Here is a 24748-nt window from a genome sequence, read left to right as displayed (position 1 = left end):
TGATGCAGGAAGAGAAATGTCTTTAGTAGAGAGCAGAGGAAGGTTTCAGCCCAGCCACATCCTGCTATTGTATATCTTCACTCATGGACACACAAAGCCCACATAGACTGCACCTGGAGTCAGTGTTTAACTTTACAAGGATCCAAAATGCTAATTTATTAATCATCTGAAGACATTCTGTTTCAACATGTTGTCTGATTAATGGAAAATATCTTACAGCGACTCTTTAATCCTGTAACTTCATAATTACAACAAATACAGCAATAATTACAGCCTGACATAATGTGTTCATTTTCTACATACTACACTGACTAACCTAGTCAATGTAAACATAGTTTTTAACGAAGATAAAATCCTATAACATTAGTAAACACCTTCAAAATGGCCTGCAGCTGTAATGGGCCTCTATCCAAAGTAAGGCCGCCCAGAGTAAAATTATGTCCCATTTAATGAGACATTATGAACCTAATGATTATGACTGTTATGTGTATTTTATATTATCCCACACACTGTTGTTAAGATGAAGCTGTCCCTATTTGTTTTACAAATCATAGATATCATTCAATGAAGTTACACATCTGGACATTTAACAGTCTTTCCAAAAGCATTTCCAATATATTATGAATAAACAAAAACATTTAGTATGAAGAAGTTTATTCAACCTTTCATACATTATACTGTAGTAAATGGTTCCAAAACCCTACACATTACTGAATGTATACAGTTTCTTGTTTCCTGAGCTCTTGGGACTGTTCATATTTCACAAATCATTATTTGGAAAAAAAAAAAAACAACTCTAACTTTAATATCCTCTCACATAATTCATAGAAAAATGCTAGCACAGGAACATACAGTATTTATGTAGCTCTGAAACAGACATTTAGAAGACATACAACCATACAGACCTGATGGTTTTTGTTTCATGTGTATGACATTGAGTCATATTGTAAGATATTCCAATTTCATGCGCTTCTAAAAGTGTAAACAAAGTAGATAAAACATTACCACCTCCTTGCCATAAATTGTCACAAGGACACAAAAGACAGCCTCAAAATATCTTAGAGTCTGGCATTAATATTTTTTACTTTCTCTAAAAAGAAAGATATGCCGACATACACTGATAATGTGATAGCATGTGAGCACAAAAATCAAGAGAAAGGGTTCAAATATTAAACCTTGAGGAACACCTGCATAGTAGTTCAAAGCAGTGAGTTCAAATTGGATGGCCTGTGTAAACTAACACTCAAAAACCTACAACTTAATTAGTCAACTGTCTGCATTATGGATTGCTTTGAAACATTACAATCAAATGTCATAGCTGGAGCTTTTTAGTCTCACGGTTTCTGGGATTTAAGAGGTCCAGGAATTAATGTAAAGGGGCTTAAATAACATCACATGAACTTCAATCAAAAGAAGTTTCCGCCATAGATGAAAGAGAAATGGCTTAATACTAAGGGGCTAGGGCCTCAGGCAGTTTTTCAAGTTCACAAAAAGTATTCACATATCTCTGTAGACCTATGGCTCAGGACGGAAAGGATGAAAAACTCTATTACCCTGAACAGAACCCTTGGGCTATGGCAATTCTTAAGATATGAAATCAGTAAAACAAATTAAACCCACCAGCCATTTAACAACTCATCAAATGAAGCTCCAACTTTGGCAGCATTAGCACCATGCTAAGTATCTGTAGCGATGATTAATGACACTCACAGCCAAACTGTGCTGTAGGCAGCATCATTTTATCAGGCTGAGTTACAGAAATTTGCCTGAACACAATGCAGAGATACATGGTTCAAACTTACTAAACCATATTTCAGATGATGATATTAAGCACATTACACTGGTTTTCCAGTCAGTGGTGCCACATGTCATTAACTAACTGCTGACCTGTAAGATTCTGCAGATCCTCTCGTTGATGTGCATTATAAAGAGTCTGCAGTTACAAACTGCTCGCCTACTAATGCTCTGAGGTCCAGCACTGACGCCTTAAAGGAGACCAGGCTCAGTAATCACGTGAAAACCTCGAAAACAGAGATGTAGCAGTCAAAAGAATAAACTCCATCACACATACAATAAAGACAACCTTTAACTTCCTGTATGCAATCATTCATCATTCATTCATGGTTTTATTTTTAACCCCTCTCTATTAAAACAAATGTATACATGTGCATATGGGCATCTTAAAAAGGTGAGTAAAATTAATACTGTGGGGGAAAAAAAGTCATTATCTGAGTATGAAATTAGTGCAAACTGCTTGATCTTCAGAGCTGTGCTGCAACATAAGACAAAATAAATATATACTTTAAATAAACAAACCACGAAAGAGAAAATATAGCTTTAAATGCTATTACAATGATTATTGCGGTGTTTTTCTAATGCACTTTTCTATACATCACTGGGTTGGTAAATTAATGTGTAACACTGCTGTCCAGGGATTTTCAATAAAGTTTAAATCCTTTCTCCTTCCACAACGGCCAGTCAAATCTGTCAAATGATGGCATGCATTCTGTACAGATCTTGAAAAGTTAACAATTCACCTGCCACTTACAACAGTGTCATGTACTTTGCTGCTCATGCTGTGAACACCGGTTAACATCCTGCAGGCTCTGTCCCCAGCTGACATTAACATGCAGTTTCTATCAGGTTCCCGCTGTGCTGTATTTACCTGCAGACTGTCCCATGTGATCCTGCAGGAGCGGACTTTAATTTTGCTGCATTGTCCTTCAACAGTAAATTCCTGCACCAAATCCACCTCATTCCACTCCATCCTCACAGACTTACAGAGAAACAGAAAGCCTTAATGGGCTCAGATTGAAAAAAAATAGTGCCAGAGGCTTCAGAGAGAAAAGCTTGGAGGGGGAAACGAGAGCGATCCTTATCACAACTTTCCCTCTCGTCCGCCCGGTGATCTATGATTTACGACACTCCCCCCACCATCCACCCCACTCTTCTTTCTCGCTCGGCCCACGCTCCCTTCCTCCCCCTCTCTCAGACAAACTCTCTCTCTCTCGCTCTCTCTGTTATTGGTGAATTCTCAAATGACGTGTGAACAGAGTATAAAGCCCACTAATGTGACGCTGCATTCAATTACTAGAGTACAAAACATAGAAACTTACAAAATGGTACAAAATGATCAATACACTAAATAAGAATAGTTCTCTCTTCTGCTACCTCCTACCTTTCTCTATCCTTCCATATAAATAAATCACACTCTTTTTCACTGCTTTCTTGTCAATTAGTCACTTCTTACCCTTTCCTCCATCTTTTTATGCCTATCTTACTCCACCCCTCCTCCTACACCTCAGTCCCTTCTTAATCTTCATCCTTTTTATATCTGCATTCCTTCATCTCTCTTGTCATCCCTCTGCAGCTGGCTTTTTGCTGCAGCGACATCTCCTGCCTCCCCACCCTCCACCCTCCACCCCAATGCACACACACCTCCCTCTTTCTCCCACTTTCTCTCAGAAGGGAAATCACTGCACCACAGCCTGATGGGGCACGAGCTGCTCTCAATCACCCTCTGTCTCTCCCTCCAGATGTGTGTTATCAGGAAGATGATGTTGCTGCTGCTGCTGATGCTGCTGATGATGCTGGCAGATTAACAGTCGCCACCGCGTGCTCAGTGATCCCGTGACACACATTTCTGCGCATCCAACAACAACCATGTGCAAGAAAACACATATAAGGCCATAGAAACACATACATACACACAGTGGAGAGGAGGTGACTTCTGCTGCGTCATATTTTCCTCCTCTCCCTCTCTCTCCTGCAACAAACACACAGTAACATGTGACTTAACTGCTGCACCACACATTTTCTCTTTCTGTCTGTGAAACAGACACACATCTGTCTCACTCACTCACTCACTCACACACACACACACACACACACACACACACACACACACACACACACACACACACACACACACACACACACACAAAGACACACACATCCAGTAATGAAAGCTGACTGGAATTTCTGCCAGAGCTACTGTTCTGGGTGCAGGCTTCTGTGGACTGAGAGGAGGCTTTGTGTCTGTGTGCAAACATTAAATGCAAGAGGAATAAGGATTAAATATGTTTTTATCACTAATAATGACTCTTTATAGTATAGTTATATTAGTTTACACTTTTGTTCAAGGCTGATAGAGATACTTCCAAATTGTATTCATAACATTACTAGACATTAAACAGGTTCATAACTCTTTAAAATCGAACAAAGTGAACAACAGCAGATCACTAGGCCTAAGATGACAATAACATACTAATAATTTTACACATAAAATTGTATATAATATTGTACAGTCTAAATACACATCCTGTTGACAGGAATCTTATTTATAACCACTTAACCAAAATTAATGAAATTTTACTCTTTTGCCTGTAACCTGATTTTATTTTCAGATGGATAAAAGTGTAGAGTCTGATACAATGGCTCAAAAGCTGGGCTTCAACAATATTTCTCATACAATACAGACATGTCTAAAACTATGACTTATTTGCAGAGCCGCTTACAGGCTTTTCAATTGCAAATCCTCAGCGCTGCCAGTCTGGCATGAACAGGCTTCAGCAGACAGAAAACACTCTTCACACTCTTTCTTCTGTATCTGACTGGGACCAAAGCCATACATTCAGTGCAGAGAAAGCATTTCATTGTACGTGTTTACTTGGAGTGGATAGATTTTATTGAAAATATTAGCGATCGGATTGTACTTCATACAAAATACAAAACAAAGTCACTACACGACAATAGATTTTGTGTCATTTCCAGGCATGTAAAACATGAACAATTAGGTTGAAATTTCACCACAACCATCTCATGTTGCTGTTGCCGCATTGGTTTCTGCAGCAGTTTCACATATGTTCTGATCATGGCTATAATCTGAATCACATGAGGATATTTAACCTTCTCACTGTGTGAGTATTAAGTTTCTCGTGTGTGTGTGTGTGTGTGTGTGTCTTCGCAGTTATGCACTCACATGCTAGATACACACACATGTTGTTCTGATCACAGGTCCCTCCAGTAATGAAACCCATCCCTTCCCATCTGCTGTACGCCTCCAGTAAAAATATTCCGCCTAATCTACAATAACAGCCTTCAGACATTCTTGCAGCCCAGACCGGCCCATGAGGGGAAGCTGTGTTATCAGAGCCGCTTCAGTGACTAACATTCACACAGCAGGGTGGCCCGGTGGTTACAGCGATCATCCTCTAACTAGGAGGTCACACCTCTGATCTCCACAGCAGACAACTTGTCCATCATTGTGTGTCCTGAAAATGTCCTTGACCAAAGCAGTTGACACCCACTGCTGAATTTAGCAACAAAAAAATTAACGTCACGCCGAACTCCACAGAATAAACACTTCTAGACAATTCTGTAATATGTATCTCGTCTTAATTGAGCTTCATCAATATTTTTTCCTTCAACTTCTTTTATGACTCAATAGTAAATGCTGAACTCAACTCGTAGCGCGAGAAGATTGCAAAAGATGGAAAATGCCGTATGTTGGCATAATATTAATGTTCTCAGTTGGATCAGCGAGCAAAAATGAAGAGCAGTGCATGGAGGTCAACCAGTTGTGTATTTTTAAAGGTGGTTGAAATAACAATAGTTTCTAACAGGAAAAAGGAGACAGCTGATACATAGCTCCCCTGAAAAAATATTCAGCTCGGTTGGAAATATACAATTTTTGACTAGATAACTAACATCTAAGTAAAAGTAATAAATACCTAAATGACTACATGATACAGATCAGTAAATTGAAAACTGAACATTAAACTGTCAAAAACCCAATTCTGGGAGCAACTTTTATGTTTTTAGCCATTTTTTTTCCTTTTAAAGTCAGTTAAAAAATCCCAATATTATTTATCAGATCCAATTTGTAGCCCATCATACCCAGTTTGTAAAACATTATACCAGGACAGACTCATTTTTCAAGTTGATCGGTGGTCTCATGTTGTGAGTTACTATCATTTGGTCAATCATTTGGTAAAGCTGTGACTTCACTTAAATGTTTGCTGCTTAAATTCACCAACAAGTGTCTTAAATAATAAAAGTAAATCTTAATTAAACACACTCTTGTAGCAAGTGAATTGAACCTCACACACGTGTAGTGATCGTTTTACCTACCAAAGCATTTCAAGTGATGACATATTGTAAAAATATTCATCTTAATCTATATCAACACAACCTCTGACATGCATGTTTTGTAAAGAGCATGCAAACATACACACACACACCAGCTTTCTTAATATATCCTTCAGCAGTGCCCTCATACACAGCTGGATGGAGTAGAGTTACACACAGAAGGATCAACACACTGATTTATTTGTGTGTTCATGGGTGTGCTAACTCAAAGTGTGTGACAGTCCCCGTGGTGGTTTAGAGGTTGAGAGGAGGCTGTCTTGAAGAGGGAAAGGAATTTAATACTGGGAGAGGACTAGTGTTTGATTGAACAAAGCCACACACACACACACACACACCACAGTAGAACATATCTTTAGCCTGTCAGCAAGATACCCGTGTTTGTATTACCAAGCTCCATATACATTTATAGTAATAAGAACAAGATGCCTACATAGAACATGCTATGTTATTATGCAGTGCTTTGGATGGAATTAAAATGTCACAATGGAATAGGCTAACAAAGATCACGTTATCATGCTTCGTTTAGTTGCTAATTAGCCACTGTGATGTCTCCCATTATTTTTGCATGGCTATTTTGAGGCCTGGAGATTAGTTTTTGGCTGACTCAGTTGGTGACAATATCAGACAAAAGGGCAGAGCCAGTGCAGCACGAAGGATCATGGGTGAGCTAATGCTAAACGGTAGCTTACTTACGAGGTTAAAGAGTAATAGAAATTCATCATCATACCTTATCATACCCACAGTAGAGCTTTGTCAGGAAAATGTGTTTTAGTCAATAAACAGAAGCTTCTATTTGACCCAAAATCGTAGGAATGGAGCAATAATTTGAAGATAGACAGAAGAATTATTAGATTGTCAGAATAAAGGAAGTAAGATTTATTTCTTTATTTGACAGGGACAATGCACAGCTATTAGAAAATCTTCTGCAATATAATAACATAGTATTTAGTAGATGCATCCATGGTTTATCTCTGTCTGTTAGTCAGTCCATCCTCATTATATTTGAAAGCACAATATCTCAGGTACAACTTGCCCAAATGTTGTAAAATTTTCATTTTCTTAACTGCAGTGATGAACTGAAACATGTGTCATCACCACGGGTCAAAGGTCACAGGTCTGTGACTTCATAGCTGTTTGTATGAACACTGGGGAATTGTTGTGAATTCGACACTAATGTTCACTTGGAGGCAAGCATGAAGTGCCTAGAGTTTATGGGTCAAAAGGTCATAAGTCAAGGTCACTGGGATCCAGAAAACATGAGTGGCCATAACTGCAAGTTACTGGGTGTACGGTTTAAGAAGACTATGATGCAAGGAAAGTGAACACATCTGAGTGAAATTATGGTGTCAGGCCTTTTTTAGTGGCCGTCAGCAGTATTACATTTCAAGATACTTTAACATGCCTCAGATTTAAGCTATAGTCCCTGCCCTTTCCTTTAGTAAAATTTAAAAAACTATTCATTTTTTCAGTGAACACTGCCCATGAACTACCAAGTGGCTCCACAAGCCCTAAAGTTAACTGTCTGGGAGCTACTTGAAAAGTTTGGCTAATAATGTTAAACTGAGGTTCTTTGCAATATAAACATGGAGTAGTCTGTGTCCTAAAAGTGCTCACTTCATATTCTGTCTGAATGTGTTTAATGAATACTGCCCAAGGCTTGATGCTAGCATGGCTCAGTAAAGAGTAATTTATAATGATACACATCATTGAAATGAGTGGTAAAGTAGAAAACTGACACTGCTTACCAAACTGCTGACACACAAAAAAAACACATTCACCCTTTATAACACACACACACACACACACACACACTCCTGTCAGCATTATGGAAAGATGCGTGTGAGTAACGAAGGACAGAGATCTTTTGGATATCATTACATAGCGTTTAGAGTCCCACCCCGACTTGGAGTCATGTATCCACATCCTGATGTAAGGCTGACACATACACACACACAAAATAACACCAAGTCCAAGCACACATGGCTGAAAGAGGCCACACCTAAACCACGCTGACCTAAACGCACACATACAGAACTCTGATTGAGTGACACATATGCTCACACACTGAAACACATGGCCAACAGTCCCACCCTGACACAGAGACACACTGCCGCTCATCTGTGTTATGTATGCACTGTATGTTGTTATAGCTGGATCATGAACAGTTTGCCTTTTTGAAGCTCGAGGGGAAAAGACACTAAAAACAGAAACATACATTTCAAAGACACCTTCATATTCGCTCCCATTTCCATGTTTTCAGTTGTTCTATTATGTATGATGAGCCAATGTGAGAAGAACACAAAAAAGTGCAAGGTGGGAGTGTGAAGTGTAAAGCAAAAGCACATACTTTGTAAGTTTCACACACACATTAGTACACACACACACACACACACACACACAGAGTAAAAAAAGAAAAAAAAAAGAAAAACAAAAACACACAAAGCAAAAAATTCAGAACTCACCCCCGCACTCCTGTGTTGGCTCAAAGTCTTTGTTTTCGCTTTAAACCAAATGAAAAGACAGAGGACGAAGAAAGACGGAGACCTCAAGACGAGTGTGAAGGAGTGAGTGAGGTGAGAGGAAGAGGAGGAGGAGGAGCTGTTTGGCTAGGTAACAATCCTCTTAGCCTGGTTATGTCATGGGACCAAGCTAATCCTACCTTCACTGACTGACCAGCACATGAAAACACACACACACACATAGTGGCTGACTAACCAGCAGACTGACCAACACAGACACACTCATACACACATAACCAACATAATACAAACCAGCTTCTAGCCTAGGGTTAAATACAATGGCAAACATGCTCGAAAATAGCTGTTAGGGATGAATAAAGAGCTCGCAGCATGAGGTCACCTTCTGTTTTTACTATATGACTCATTATTATTTTGCAGGATGATAATAGGATAAAGTGGGCAAGATAAACAAAGCAATTAGCACACAATAATTTTTCGCACTGTAATTACACTGGAGGATATGTAGATACAGAATAAACATTAGTGTGTGTTCGTGCACGCATAGGCATGTTTTTTTGTTGTATTTGTGAAGTCCAAGAAATAGAGGCTCACTCATCCAGCCATGTCCATCTACACTGTAGGGACCAAAATTCTGGATGTCACAACATACTGAGGGTTAAGATTTGGTTTTAGCTGCAGAATTAAGTTAAGTTTAGGCTGAGATAAGGTTTCAGGTTAGCCATTTAGTTATGATGATTAAAGTTAAGGGGCTTGGGAGTGTAATATGTCCCCTAAAAGAATAGTGTGTGTATATGTATGTGTGTGTGTGTCTGATTGTGTATATACGTGTTTTTTACATGGTTCTTGCTGGTGGAGACCTATAATCATCACTGTCACTAATCCCCCAGCTAATCCGCAAGACTACACACACAGACAAATACATACACACAAACACATGTGCACACGCATTGTACTGCTCATATCTGAGTACATACACTACCGCAGACTGACCAGAATGAAAATAAGGCTGGTTCATGTCATGCCTGCGTGAAGTATCACAGACAATATAACATGCAAACATATACAGTGTGCTTTATATATCCAGACACATGTTAAATCTGGTGAAAAACTTACAGTAAGATAAATTCAGATGCATGTTAGGTTACTGCATCTATCATCAAGTGTCTTAGTGTAAAGGTCTTTATATGCACAATAGATCGTGGATAATTTTAAATGCATAACACGCCTCATGCTGCGTCGTCAGCCCAGCCTCAGTGTGTGTGTGTGTGTGTGTGTGTGTGTGTGTGTGTCCACCTACCCTGTCATTAGCACTCTCTGTTGCTTCTGTGGTCCAGCTCTGCTCCAAAGGCTGCTCACTGCCTGCATATAAATGAACAATAAAACAAAATCTGAACAAAAATATTGAAATAAAACATTAAAAAAAAGTCAGAACGACCATCCCTTCCTCGCTGTTACTACACATCATATTCTAACATTTGATGGTTCTCATTAAAGGTTATAAATTTGCTGCTATCATATATTTTCCAGTCCCTATAGTAATATTATACAATGAATTCTGCTGTCGACAGCAAATGTTATGATGCTTGCGTGTCCTTGTTATGCTCTCCTTATTTATAGTCAGTGTTTCTTGTTCCTGTTCCTGATATTGTTGGCATGTAGCCCGCTACAAATGACTAAAATACAGAGGACAAAGTGTTGCAATAGGACTGATTTCACAGAGGATGTCTTTGACTTTGACCAAAGACAAGTTGATATCATTCGACTTTTTTGAAACAGATATTTTTGCTTGTCAAAGCAAGAAAAGCACAGTGTAAGTAATAACATTAGCAATATCGCCATTCAATTTAAGGTTTCAAGTCTCCAGAAACAGTACAAGGACCTTGAAAAAAAAAGCACCATACATTTTATTATTAATAATAAGTCTCAAGTGTTAAAATCCTTTCTTCTATTAAATGAGAGTAATCTGTCTGTCTATATTCACTCGATCCTCTGTGTGTAATCTATAAATAGCATCATTCGGTTTAATTCTACTAAAACCAGACAGGTTCAATCTGGGCTAATCCCTCGCAGCTCCATGTTTCACCTCCAGTCAATAGACCAGTTCACGTACTACTCAGTAACACTAGGGTCAAAAAGATTCTTGCAGTCCTGAGAGTACATATCAACAACCACTTTTACCATTAAAATGGAAAACACATTCATATGAAAATATACCAGCGATGCTTCATGATGTAGAAAAAAGCTGTAAACAAACAAATCATTTAGAGGTCTCGGATCCCCTCATGGCTATTTAATCCTTATAATCTTTATTTTAAAGCTGATAATTTAATGATGAAGAGCAGCAGAGCAAAGTCATCACTTTAGCATTTAAGAGCAGCGTATTGTCCTTGTGTGGGTGGTGCTAACTCTGCAAGTCCAATACACCACACAATGTGAAATTAGCCTGGGACAAGGTGCATTACCTTGATCCCCAGAGAACGAGTGCCTAGTTTAGAAACATTTTATGATATTAGGGTGAGCAGCCGGCAAACTGCAGATGAAGTGGCTGCTTCTACATTTTCTACTTTGTGTTACTGCATTCACTGCTAAGCCAGTCTTCATTGTCAACTGTTCTTTTTTTTAATTTACTTACTTTTTATTGTTGTTTTTGACAGAGACATTAAACAGCAGGAGGAGAATCCAACATTCGAGTAGCATTTAGTCCACACGTACATCAATATGCTCATATACCATTATTAATTTTCTTTTTTATGGTAAAGTTTGAGGATATGCTCCCCTATTATAGGGCACATTGTTATTATACAAATTCAGGCCTACAGTTGAAACATAAGTGAGCCATTTCACCAATTTTCAGTGAGGATGTTAATTTCACATCTCAGTTTAAATGTGATTCTCTCCATAACATATATATTTTAAACTATATCAGTCCAGTCATTTATAGTAGGTATGTCTCTTTTCAGTCATTTTCTGGTCAGGGCGTTCTTACTTACTACTAAGAATAATCTCAATAAACATTTACCTCTCTTTGCACACTTGGGTTTCTCTAAATCATTGAGGTACATGGTTTTAAAGTCAAAACAAATTTTAAACTTAAAAACTGCCTCAAGGAAGCCCATTATCAACTGTTCATCCTTATGAAATGCATATCTGAGATGCATAATTGCTAAAGGAGCAAGAGAACCAGGCAGTAAGGAGTTGCTTCTCTCCACACCAGGCAGCAAAATAACTGCAACTCTCTCTCTCTCTTTCTCTCTCTTTTTTTTTTTATTTCTTTAATTTTTTTTTTTTATCTCTCTTGATCTCACCCTGCTGCACCTAAACCTATTACAGATCTGCTAGAGAAACTGTGACGGGTTGAGAAATGACAGAGATAAAAATCAGGCTGAAATGGGTTTATCGCTAGAGAGAGCAATGACAAAAGATGTAGTTTTAATAGGCTGAAGATTTTGTAACAAACACACTAAAAATAGACTCTGTGACTCAGCTAAATAGAAACGGTTAATTCATTACTCAGAATATGCTTCACAGTTCACAGGCATATGATATAATGAGGTTCTAATGAATGATAATTTTGCTTCTAATGAATGGGCAGGAAAAGGGGACTATGTACCAGCAGGTGGTGAGGTTGTCCTGTCCCTGTAGGGAGTGTGCACACACACACATACACACACACACACACACACACACACACACACACATACAAACACCTACGCACTAGAGCTGCAGTGGATGCATTTGCAGTAGCACTAATATGCACAAATATTACATAAGAAAAGTAATGTGATGTAAGAGTAGAATAGAGTACAAAAAAAGTAGTGAATGCTGCATTTTGGTTACAGTTAAACTAATAAATCTTACTTTGAAAAAAATGAAGATTAATTGCTTACCCTGTATGAATAAATGCTTATGGAGGGTAACATTTGCATTCTGCAGCACACCACACATCTTCTATTCTCTGCGTCCACCCCTCCCATTCCCATTCAGGTCTTCCCTGTCCATGTTATATAACTCTAATCATCTTATCTGGCTAATTACTGACCTAGACCCTGACCTCAACCTCCAGACCTCAAACATACCACTGACACTATTTGTTCCATAAAACCCCTGCACGTAAAAGGTTAAATAGGGTACACTTCAAAGCCATTTCCAGTCACAGAAGCATGGACTTCTAATTATATCAGTGTACAAGGTCTTTGTGCTTGTTCTGGTTTACCTTGTGTCCAGGGGGGGCAGTGTCTGAGGTAGAACCTGACCTCCGGCCTCCTGGCCCCCCACTGCTGGAGAAGATCCAACAACAGCAATTCCTGTGGTAGAACTCGCTCTGACAGGAGACAGAGTGTGAGAAAATGTTAACTGAGAATTTCACAAACTGCTGAAAAAGGTTACATACAGTCATGCCTTCTGGCTCATGACAACAGAAACTTTAATTCAGATGGGATTTAAAGTACCTTTATTTTCACAACTGGTGTTAAATGTACAGACACCACTAGGTTTGTTGTTTTACCAAAGTTATAATGACCAGTTTCTGACTAGAATACATAATTAAAAACAAAACTTGCATTTAATGTGACCTCCCTCCTCACTTTACATGTCTTCAACTCTTTTGTGCAGACCATATGAGATGGACTGCATTAAAGGAGTGATATTTCGCTTTTTTAAATGGAATTATGCTTTTTAAAACATTTCCCTATGGTCTACATAAACTGTAAATGCTATTCTTGGGTCTGAATTCCTCATTAATTCATCTTCAACCCTATTTCTGAGTAATGACACCAGAAAGGTCGTTTTGAGCGCTGGCCCTTTAAATGCACATGAGCCACTTCATGCCCCGCCTCCTCCAGGTTGTTGACCTTGCTTTCTGTCCCATTCAGCCACTTGTGCTCATTAATACAACCAACAACTGAACATTTTAGGTAATCGTCTCGAAGTTTGGACATATTTTCAGTAAGGACTACAACTGCTGCTGATAAACAATTATGTCATACTCTGAAAAATGTTCATCGGAAGTCTTGACCTCATATGTGCAAATGTTGTGAAATAACTACTGACAAAACATGACAAATTAAGAAGGAATTAAAACGGGTTGTAGAAATCCACTTGATTTTTGCCAAAATGAATATAAAGATCGCTTTGCAGCACCTGGAGGGTTAAAATCCAAACTTTTAGAACTATTAGGGTCCAAATACACAAATAAATGTACCAAAGACAAATAAAAGTGGGTTTAGCAAAATACCACACCTTTAATTTTGGGCTGTTTTACACCAGGTTCCATTCAACACATTAGACACTTTTTACTGTTTGAGCTACTTTTGATTATGGGAACAGTGTCATGCCTGCAGCCAGACGTTAGTCTGGTTTTGTCTGTCTTTTATGTTTTGTTTGTCACTTCCTGTTTTATTTTGTTAAGTTTCCCCTCATGTGTCTTGTCTGTCGTCTTTACTTCCTGTTCCCTGATTGTTCTGACCTCTTACCTGATTACCTGTCTCCGCCCTGATTTGCTCCACCTGTGTCTCGTTGTCTTCCCTCCCTTTTGTGTATTTAAACCCTGTCTCTTCCCTATGTCAGTCGCCAGTTTGTAACTCCTGTAGTTCTTACCAGCGTTTTGACCTCGTTTGTTCGTTTGCCTGCCTGTTTTTGACCTGTTTTTGGATTCCTCGGTTTCTCGTCTTCTGCCTGCTTTTTGTCTGCCTCTTCTGATACCTGGTTTTGACCTTCTCGCCCTGACTACCGGTACGTGAGTTTTGCCTTTTCCTTATGTCCTGTTGCTCGATTGATAGCCTGCCTGTGCATGACCTGTTTCCGTCCCTGACCTCCCTTTGCTTTTCCCTAGTCGGGAAAGAAACCCCTAACACCGCTCGGGGAGACGGGCTGTCGCCCTCGATCCGGAGGACGAATCAGAGGAGGATATCATCCACCATTATCCTCAAGATTCTGTCACTAATAATATTATTTCACCTGTGTGTGATTAATAAATCTTTTGAATCATACTCTTGGTGTTTGAGTTCTGCATTTGGATTCTGTGTTTGTACTAACGCCATTACAAACAGAGGTCCAAATAAATTCTGACTTTAACCCGTACATCACTGTAACCTGTTAATATTTAATTTCTTCTTTATTTTTGTGTATTTCCTGCAGCTCTTGGTCCATCTGAAGCAAAGAGACTGATAAATAAATCTGTATTCTGACTTCAGTCCAGTCACTTCAATGAACCTAAAGGTGGCCTGTGACTTTTTCATAGTACTGTATTTACTGCTGGACAAAAATAACTGAGATAAAGCTGGAACACAGAGACGTGCCATAGCATATGAGTGTTTTCATAAATACAGTAGAAAGTACATTAGTCCATCAAACCTAATAATAGATGCATGTAGACAACAGCTTCACACCCACACACACCAGCAGTGAGGCCGATTGTGGCCTTGAGGCATGGCCTCTCGTCACACAGGCAGGTTTTTGACATAAAACAATTTATAACAACATTTATTATGCCCTGCTTAACCCTGTAGGAAACAATGGAGTATCAGAGCCATTTATAGACCGTCTGACCGAACATTCACACCAGAGTGCAAAATAAATACACTGTGTCGTTATCTGGATCACTGCTTTATAAACTATGATACTAGAATGTAGGACAGCCTTTAATGGACACAGTGGCTTTTAGTGTCCACATGTGATGGAACACTTTATTCACTTTTACAATGGCATACCGTGCACAGTAGAATGTCTATTGATTTTACAGGCTGTAGCCGAGATACGTGTCTGACTATGTTCATTATTAGCTTCAGAGCAAACAATGTAGGCCAGTGTCACACCGTATAATTCCAGACTTAATCTTGTAAATACTGTACTCTGATGCTCTCAGGACAGGCTCTCAATATTTATTATGATAGTGCTGCAAACAGTCTCCCATTGTGAGTGTCTACAGAGATATATCTGGTTGTTGTCATAGTAATAATAATAATAAGTAAAATTGTAGTAATAATAATCATGCTAATAATTTGCCATAGCAATATGGTCATCTATTACAGTGGTTTGAACCAAGAAAATCTAACTATTGAGTCATTCATTCACTCATTCATTCATTCATTCATTCATTCACTGAGTTGAATGTGTTTTTGTCCAAGAAGCAAATTGCAGGACAAAAGAGGAGTGTTCAAAATCAGTTACCTTTTATTATCTAATCATCAGACAGCAGGTCTTAAGGCACAATTCGGATTTTTGGGTGAAATCCAATTTTTTTTGAGTGCTCATTCATGTTACACATTAAATGTGACTTCTGTCAGTTTTTAGTATGAACTGAATGCGACCCTGAAATGACCCGCATGCGTAAAAGAGGTTCTGACATAATACATGACAACCAAGCAGGCATGCATGCAGGTGACGTTTGTCGCATTTCAATGACTTTAAGTTCGGATAAATGCGACCTGGCCATTCAGACTGAAGTCGCACTGCAAAATATCAGATACGTATCAGATTTAGGATCGCATATGAAAGTGTCCTGGGTCGGATTTGAAAAAATCGGATTTGTGCTGTTCAAACTGTCTTTAACAGATCGGATACAGGTCACATATGGGCAAAGAAATCGGATTCGGGCCACATTTGCCTGCAGTCTGAACGTAGCCTTAGTTATGTCAAACCATAACATTTTACTTCAACATTTAAAGGTCCTGTACAGAGAATTTGTTTAAAGTGGATTGCAGCGACACCTTCGGCCAGAATCTGTGGTGTTCTTAAGGGACAAAGACTCCACTTCCCATGAGTACTAGCACCTACTGTCATAAGGGCAGAACTCTGGCCAAGGCATTTTGAAGCTAATAACTGAAGAGCAGATCCTCTTTACAACTCTGCATTTCTTTTTTCCAGACAGCAACTTGCAGGGTGTAAAGTGATGTTTGAAACGAGACAACAAGCAAACTTCATAAAGTCCGTTTGTAGTGTAGTTTATTAACTAGTGCGAAAACGAAAGTGAAACCAAACTTTGAAAGTCCGACTCCTGCTTCTATGTCACTTTTACTCTGGAGCTCTTAAGTGTTGTGGAGCAGTGTTCTAAGACATGTCCCAATAATATATATTTGCTCTAGCTTTTCCACAAAGTATTCAGTCATTTTCATAAATGACTTAAGTCATTCAACATCTTCATCATTCTGCATTAGCAGTTCAGCTCTAGCTGCTTCAGCCTTCTGCATTCACAGTATTCTACTGTTAGAACTGTCCTGTTCCTGAAGGACAGTTTAGTATCCAGGCCCCGGCATGAACATTCAACTCCATACAGAACCATTTCAGTCTCACCTGCCAAAGCCCTTAGTTTGGACTGAAACAATGCTCCAAATAAAACAGATTACCCACGTCACAGAGCTAGCCCTGTGGCTAACACACAAGTGTTTACTAAGTGTTTGACTGAGCTACAACAGCCACTATAGTCAAATTCAATGTTCCAATGCATATGTATAAAAAAAGAAGCATTCTATACCTGTGGAGGAGGAAGAGGGACAACTCCAGCTCTGTTTTCATTCCTTTTAACTTCCTTAGTTCTACCCATCGGTTCAAAGCAGAGGTTTACCGGTGTTTTAACTGGTGCTCTTTCACTGTCCTGTTTAGTTTTCTTTTTCTTTTTTCTTTCTGCCAGTCCAGCTCCAGTTCCAGTGTCCACCATCACAACAAAATAAATCCAATAAATCCCTTTCTTTAGGAAAAAGGACAGATCTTACACCTCACTCATTCAGTTTATGTCTCACTGCTGAACTCTGCCAGTTGGTGAGGTGTTGTCATAGTGACTTAAGTCTGCCGTAAATCAGTTCAGTCTTGTCCGACCCGACCAGGGAAACTGGAAATAGCATTTGGAAATAACCTATTTTGGTGCTGATAATCTCATTTTAAATTACAGACTATGATCAGGCATATATATAAAAATGACACTTTTTTAAGATCACGCAGAAAGTCTGTACAGGACCTTAAACTGAGAATGTTTCCATTATTTAATCTGAAAAAAGGCATAAACCTTTATTTCTACCTATGCACATAATTGTTTGGACCTCAGCTAGAGAAGAGGACTGACCTAGTTGACCCTTTGTGGTTATAGTTGAAGACCCCTGATCTATTATGTGTTTTTAACAGTCTCAATTTGGCTTTCAACTTGAAAAACTAGAATGATGCAAAACGGCTGGACTTACCGTGTCCATTCCATACTTCGGCTAAATGACACTCCCCCTCACCGGCCTCTTTACAGTATTCCACCACATCGACTACTCTGGTTGCTGGAGTGACTGGAACCTCTGTGAGCATCTGTTGGGTGTCATTGAGGTAAACGGTCAGGATCACCTGTAACAAGAGAAACAAAATTTGAGTGACTGTATTTAGTTACATTTGCAAGTTATCACAAATTTCCCATAAGTCCTGGATTTAAAACAGAAGCATATCAAAACAGTTATGTATGCACTGTGGCCTGTTCACACACAACACAGAGGAAAAAGCGTCCATGGGAAATCAAGTAGCGTGTACATAATTTACACTTAAACTCATTTCACTGTGGAAAATTAGAAAAGGTAAACTTAATTCTTCCAGGGAATTTTTTACTTTAAGCAGATTAATTGCAACTCAATCAATTCTGCTTCAGAAAGTGAGAAGTAAACATTATAATATAGAACTGCAGTTTTAGTACCAAATGTATTTAGTGGTTTTTACTATTAACTTCATGTTGTGGTAAAAAAAAACAAAAAACTCAAGGACCTTTATCTTTTAGTCTTTATTCATTTTCCCAGACAAAACATCATGCTGCTCTGTGTTTACACATATTCATATCAAATATCTCTATGTAAGTATTATATATTCAGAATGACTCCTGGGTTCTGTCCACAGGAGGCAGCAACACAGTTGGACTTCATTTATTCACATTTTTGCCCAAAGTATTAAAAATACAATACTAATGTAATCTAACTGAAAATTCTCTAATTTCCTGCAAAGGTGTGTATTCTGTAATCTGTATAGAAATATGTTTTAAGTAAAAACCATCCCAACACTGTAAATATCTAATATACTGTATGTTTTGTACAACTTGGGTGCTCATCACTAACATCAAAAAATAATCAACTCTTTAACAAACAGTAAGTACTAAAAAATCCACCTCTATCTTGTCATTTAAAACCATCCCAGTAATGAGAGTCATCTTGTTGAGACAGAAGTTTAGGATGCCATAACACAGTGGCTCTCAACCAGGGGGGGCGGGGCACACGTGGATACTCTCCCTTGGGGGGGGTGACAGCACATTGGGCGGGGGGGGGGGTCGCAAGTGACACTGTTGTGTATGCGTGCGGGTGCATAAATGACTACTGTTGTCACAACATCATAATATTATAAACCACCCAGCAACATACTCCTCCCTGCCCCCGCTCATGGATCAGATTGAGGTCCACGAGCAAGGTGGGGGGGCATATCATCCGGCACATTGCCCCCCCCCTTCCACCAGCTGCAAATATGTTTTTCAGGGGGCAGTAGGTAGTCAACGATAAGGTGAGGGCAGCTCACGTTCACTTTCCCAGAATTTTTTCAGGCATGGGGGGGGGGGGGGGGCTGTAGGCTCATGATGCCATTAGTGGGACTTGGTTCAAAAAAGGTTGAGAAACCCTGCCATAAAACAGCAAAGGTCAGACCATCCAATCTGAAATATTAACACACTAATAGAGACTGTAAATTCTTTCAGTTTACAATCAACATACACCTAAAAATACAGTATCATAAAATCTGATCAGGAGGATATTTACATACAGCAGGTCTGGAGCAGCTTGTGCTAATTATAGCAACATAAACAAATCATACTGGAGACTGGAAAAAAAAATCCTTCTAATCAGCCACGATTTGTTCAACATCTACTGAACTTGAAACAAGACACTGCCATGCATCTGTCTAACATATTGATCCCAGCTTTAATTACCTATCAATAGCCTAATTGCTAATGTCCACACAACTGCACGCAAACTCACTCCATGGCCAAGCTTTAGCCTTATCTTAATTAGAAAAAAAAAAAAAGACAAATGTAATTGATCTTATTTCTGTATATTCCCTGTATATTTTTTATCATATTTGTAAAAGGAGATTTAAAAGTAGAAGTGGGTAGTGACCCCCTTTCAAAGCCTGAAATCATTTCATTACCAAATCCTCTAAATTCTGCAGCTGACAGATTAAACGGGAAATCAGAAAAGGACGTCCTGTGTTGCTGCTAGTGATGTCACTGGCAATGTCACCGGTGATGTCATGTCAGATACTCAGTCGGCAGTGGAAAGATAAATTTAGGGTAATCTGGGATAGGAGCACACAGACAGACCAGGGCACACACAAATACAGATACACTTCTAATCTCAATGTTGGCTTTTTTCACTCGCTTTCTCTTCTTGCTTGTATACACACACACTACATTGTGTACTGAGCACACAGATCAGAAGGCAAACACACACACACACACACACACACACATACACATACATACACACAGTTAAATTATATACTGTTGACTAATCCACAGTATTCTATACACCTGTCCCAGATCATATGAAGTAATCTCTGGTTGCATGCAGACAGACTGAGCAAGGACACATTCTCTAAAGCTTGGATTAGACACACAAACAAAACACACATGCACACAACCTCACAAAAAACCCTACAGACACACTACCAAACCACAAATCATTTAAAGTAGGCTAATCGGGGCCTCATGAAGGCATTAATGTTTTTGTTTCTCATAGTAAAAGGCATTATTTGATGGAGCAAAAAAAATAAAACAGCCAAGAGTGGTTTATTTAAGTACTTTTAATATATTGTTTGAGTTAAACAAGCATAAAAATAATTGCCTATTTTCTGATTTCATCTATAAATAACCAAGATTGTCAGTCTGTAAAAAGATATATTAAACATGTTTCTATGTGAGAATGTACAGCTAAGGAACTATGACACTGCAAAGTTTCACATATAATAGTTAAGCACTTCACACTGCACTCTGAAATCCATAAAACATAATATCAAATAGAGTATATGACAGCAAAGATAAAACTGTAGGTAACTTCTAATATTTGTCAATTGACTGCAATGCAATTAAGTGTCCCTGCAGTTTCGTACAGTACTGTGAATCCAATGCTTCGTGCCTCATATCAAATTAATTCAATTAATCAATTATTTACAGTCTGGAAAAAAAAAAAAAAAAAAAAAGTCTAAATCACAAATTCAAGATTGGTGCACTGTATGCTGGGTACTTTGTGCAACTTGTTGGTATGTTGGAATTTTTTTTTTTTTATTATAACCTTTACTTAACCAGAAAAAAAAAAAGCTCAGAGATTACAAATCTCTTTTCCAAGAGTGTCCTGGCCAAGACAGCAGCAGCAGCAGCAGCAGCAGCAGAAGTTACACAAAATGGAAATCACAGCCATACATCCACACTAATATACATAAATACAACGAAAGTCAGTACTAAAAACTTAAAATGGATGAGAACATACATATAAAACATTACCATTATTTTAAAAGGAACTAAAAGTATAACAACAATGATCTTTAAAACATCTCAAAGCTGAATCTAATTCAATCAATTGGGAAATATTTATTGCAGATAGTTTAGAAAATATTTACTGCAGATGGTCTATTATTTTACTTCAAATAATTCCTGTTTTTTAAATGACACACATGCAAGTTCTGTCTTTTGTTGTTGTTGCCACCAATTGATATTGCTGATTTACTGCTAGATTACTACTTCAGAATCATGTGTTGCCTTGAGTTTAAGCAAATAATATCTATTCAAATCATGAATAAACCACATTATGAAAACATTTTTCAACATATCACCCAGACCTTCTTGTGCATGTTTTGTATATTAAATAAATTAAGATCACAGTAGCTTTTCTAATCCAACAAACAAACACAACCTTTAATCAGTTCTAGTCTTTGTGGAGTTAAGTAGTTCCCTGCTTACGGTACGTAGCGTTTGACATAAGTGATTTATGTGTTTAGGAACACAGTCTGCTGTTTACACCCACTTTGGACCTCAAGTGTTGCCACTCCAGGGTATCACCTGAGAGCCCTATATGGATAGGTTATATAGGTCAGCAGCTAAATGAATCAGAACACTTCCACTGAGCTAATAATACTGCAAATGAAGCTATACATAGAGGCTTATCGTTCTCTATAGCTACTGGCAACAAACTCAGACTGAAAAAGTCTGGAATTATGGTGCATGTAATGTTCAATAGGAGTTCAAATCACATTGTGTTCTTGTTCTAATGATTGTGAAATTCAACACAATGAACTGACAGATTGGACTGTTTCTTTTTATCAGTGTGTGGACAGGACATTAAAACACACACAGGCAGATTGAGATGTGGTTCCTAAAATGCCTCTGGTGCTGAATGGAGTGACTCTGGCTATTTTAGGCATTAGAGAGGGAGAAAGAGATAGTCATGGCAGACACAGAAAGACTGACTGTAAGCAGCCAAAGGGGGAAAACAGCCTGGTCTCCCCTGTTTTGACTATCTGTTGCATAAAACCAACACCGCAGCTTATTTTATTAGGTTCTCTAAGGCGGTTCAACACAGTCGGATCATTTACAGGGAAGCTGGGTGAAACAGTGGTAGATGCTCATGCCATTTAATTCAACCACAGCTGCAAAATCAAACACAAAAACAGACTGTGCTCATATTGTGAACAGCTTGTAAGATTATTGTGATTACAAGCCTTGGTAGTTTGATGTTTCATAAATGAAACCACACAAGACCACAAAAAAAATCTGCAGAATCACACACAGTACAAAGTTAACTATTAGTACATCACCCACTCGCTCTCTGTCTGTCACTCTGTCTGTTCCCTCACCGTCTCCCACTCACCCTTGGTGTGGTCTTCCCAGTTCTGACCTTCTTCCTCGGTTTCCTGCATTTATTCAGTTTGAGGCTCTTAGACAGAAACACCAGTCGCTCCAACACCAGCCCAAAGAATCGCTTCATTGGAAAACCATCGGCCGAACACACACACAGGAGTGTGCGTGTGTGAGCACGTGCATGTGCATGAGTGTTCGGTGAAGAAAGATATTGAGTATTAGAGAAAGTGGTTTGTCTGTAGGTGAGAGTGTGTTAGAAATGTGTGAATGTCAGACTGTGTGTCTGCACCAGGGCAGGAAATACAAATTTAAGAGTGTGTGTCAGAGAGGAGGAGGGAGGGGGGGGGGGGTCGGCTTTCAGTAAATATGAGGAAAGGGAGAGAGGGTGAAGAGTAGAGGAGATGAGAGGAGGATGATGGCAGATTAAAATAAGAATGTCCACTCTTCATGCCTGTCAGTCAGACCAGGCCATCAGACCAACCAAGTCAGACCAACTCAGATTGACTATTATTTTGAGTCTGATATGATTCATCACCAAGGTTTTATCTTATCTTAGCCATTTCACTATTTTTTCCTTGTTTTTATGTGTCATTAGAAAACCATTAGAGTAGCCTTGTAGGTACATGTTAGTCATCTTCTTCAAGGATATGAGTGTTAGTGTTTGAGATATTTATATGTTAATGTGGTCAGCAGCACATCAGACAAACTTATGTTATTGTTATTGTCCGAGGCCTTACATACTCTGTCACAAACATTTTTACAATTCAAAATGTATTAAGCATTATACAAGTTTTTTGGGTTTTTTGGCCCATTCCCCCACTCCCCCTTTTCAATTTGAATTATTTACAAACAGTGATTCCGACTGACCCACATCCACCCCATCCTTTATACTGCGATAGAAAAAAAATAAATTTACACAAGTTGAATGTCTTCTGTGATGTTGAGTATTCTTCTTCGTTTTTCTTTAGAAATAGTCTCAAATATGTCTAAATTAACTATTATCTGAAAACCTCAAAATCACAAGACATACACCAGTGAGCACTGATCAGATCTCACACAAATAACATGATGTCTACTGTGAATAAATTCAGAAATTTTGTTGTTGGCACTGGTCTTGTCATTACAGATATAGTTACAGATACAAATAAATTATATCAAGATGAGATGACTGTGATATCAGATACTTCCATACAAAATACTTTAGGGCATTAAATGTCTGAGATCTACAATTTAGATTTTAGAATGCTTTGTGCACACTGCAATACTTTTACAATATGGTCTTTTGTTGTTTTTCTGCACTCTGTCCATTTCTCTGTCTGTCCTAGTACTTTCTTAGTTTAATTAAAGGTACATTTGATAGATTTATTAAAATAAACTGCCTATTTGAGTCTGTATAACATCACATATGTTTTCATAGAGAAAAGCTCCAATGCCCTTTAAACCCAACTGAGTGGATTATAAATGTCAACATAAGCCATTTGTTGAATAATGTACAGTTATTTCAGTAATAAGCTACACTTTGTTAAAGGTTTTATTCGTAAGAGTATGTGACAACTAAGTCTTAAAAAAGTCCCAGACGTCCTGATGCCAGAACTTTTTTTTTAGCTTTGAGGCCAGCAGAGCCGGAGCCGGCCAGGTCACATAAGGTCAAAGGAGACACATTCACTAACAAAATCCTGTACGCTGCTTTGGTTAAGTGTAATGTTTTTCACTCTTTTAGCTTGTTTTTGTCTGACAGGATGTATTACAATGAGACTATCTATTCCTCTATATTTCATGATCACTTCTTTGCATATTAACTCATAAAGACTCGAACATCCACTGTCGACCAAAAACCATCTAATGATCTAAACTATTTAATACCTGTTGATCCACTAATCCTATCAATACATGTAAATAATTAGTGTAAAATGCAGTTTTTCATCTTTTCATGGTCATCAGATATGACTCATTTGGACTTTCAGGAGCTCTGTAGTGAATGTGGAAACACCGTCATCTTCTACAACATTGATTCACCAGTAAAACCCACAGAGTTGGATCAATGACAGTGGATGGACACACTGGATTTATGTTCAGTTAATAATATATTTTGCTGAAAAAGTCACTTTTTCTTCAGTGTTCTCTGGTTCTGATATAATAATCCTCAACTTTAATTTGAATTTTTATGAACAACTTCATAATCAGTACATTAAATATAGCAAAATATAAAATTTTTACTAGAAAAGATTCTAAATACAGAGGAGAATATTGTAATAAATGATGATAAATC

The 24748-nt window shown here is 38.4% G+C and overlaps 1 protein-coding gene across 6 annotated transcripts in view; it reads right to left on the bottom strand.

Annotated features, from left to right (window-relative positions):
• The window catches only part of LOC115414191 (apoptosis-stimulating of p53 protein 1-like), a 62238-nt gene that overhangs the window by 26816 nt on the left and 10674 nt on the right, over window positions 1–24748 (bottom strand). For 3 of the 6 annotated variants that reach the window (XM_030127417.1, XM_030127418.1, XM_030127419.1), the window contains exons 1-4: window positions 22490–22690; window positions 17801–17948; window positions 12844–12951; window positions 9928–9989 (exon numbers count right to left, since the gene is read on the bottom strand). In XM_030127417.1, the coding sequence (XP_029983277.1) occupies window positions 9928–9989; window positions 12844–12951; window positions 17801–17948; window positions 22490–22606 (435 nt within the window). In that variant the 5' untranslated portion in view covers window positions 22607–22690. Of the gene's footprint in view, window positions 1–9927; window positions 9990–12843; window positions 12952–17800; window positions 17949–22489; window positions 22691–24748 lie in introns of those variants that run through there. The other 3 variants (XM_030127423.1, XM_030127422.1, XM_030127421.1) reach the window with 3 other exon arrangements.

The sequence above is a fragment of the Sphaeramia orbicularis genome, chromosome 22 (genome assembly GCF_902148855.1).
Source record: "Sphaeramia orbicularis chromosome 22, fSphaOr1.1, whole genome shotgun sequence".
In the NCBI taxonomy this organism is placed as follows: Eukaryota; Metazoa; Chordata; class Actinopteri; order Kurtiformes; family Apogonidae; genus Sphaeramia; species Sphaeramia orbicularis.
Note: the sequence above shows the minus strand (reverse complement) of the source record. Positions and strands in the feature narration are given on the sequence as shown.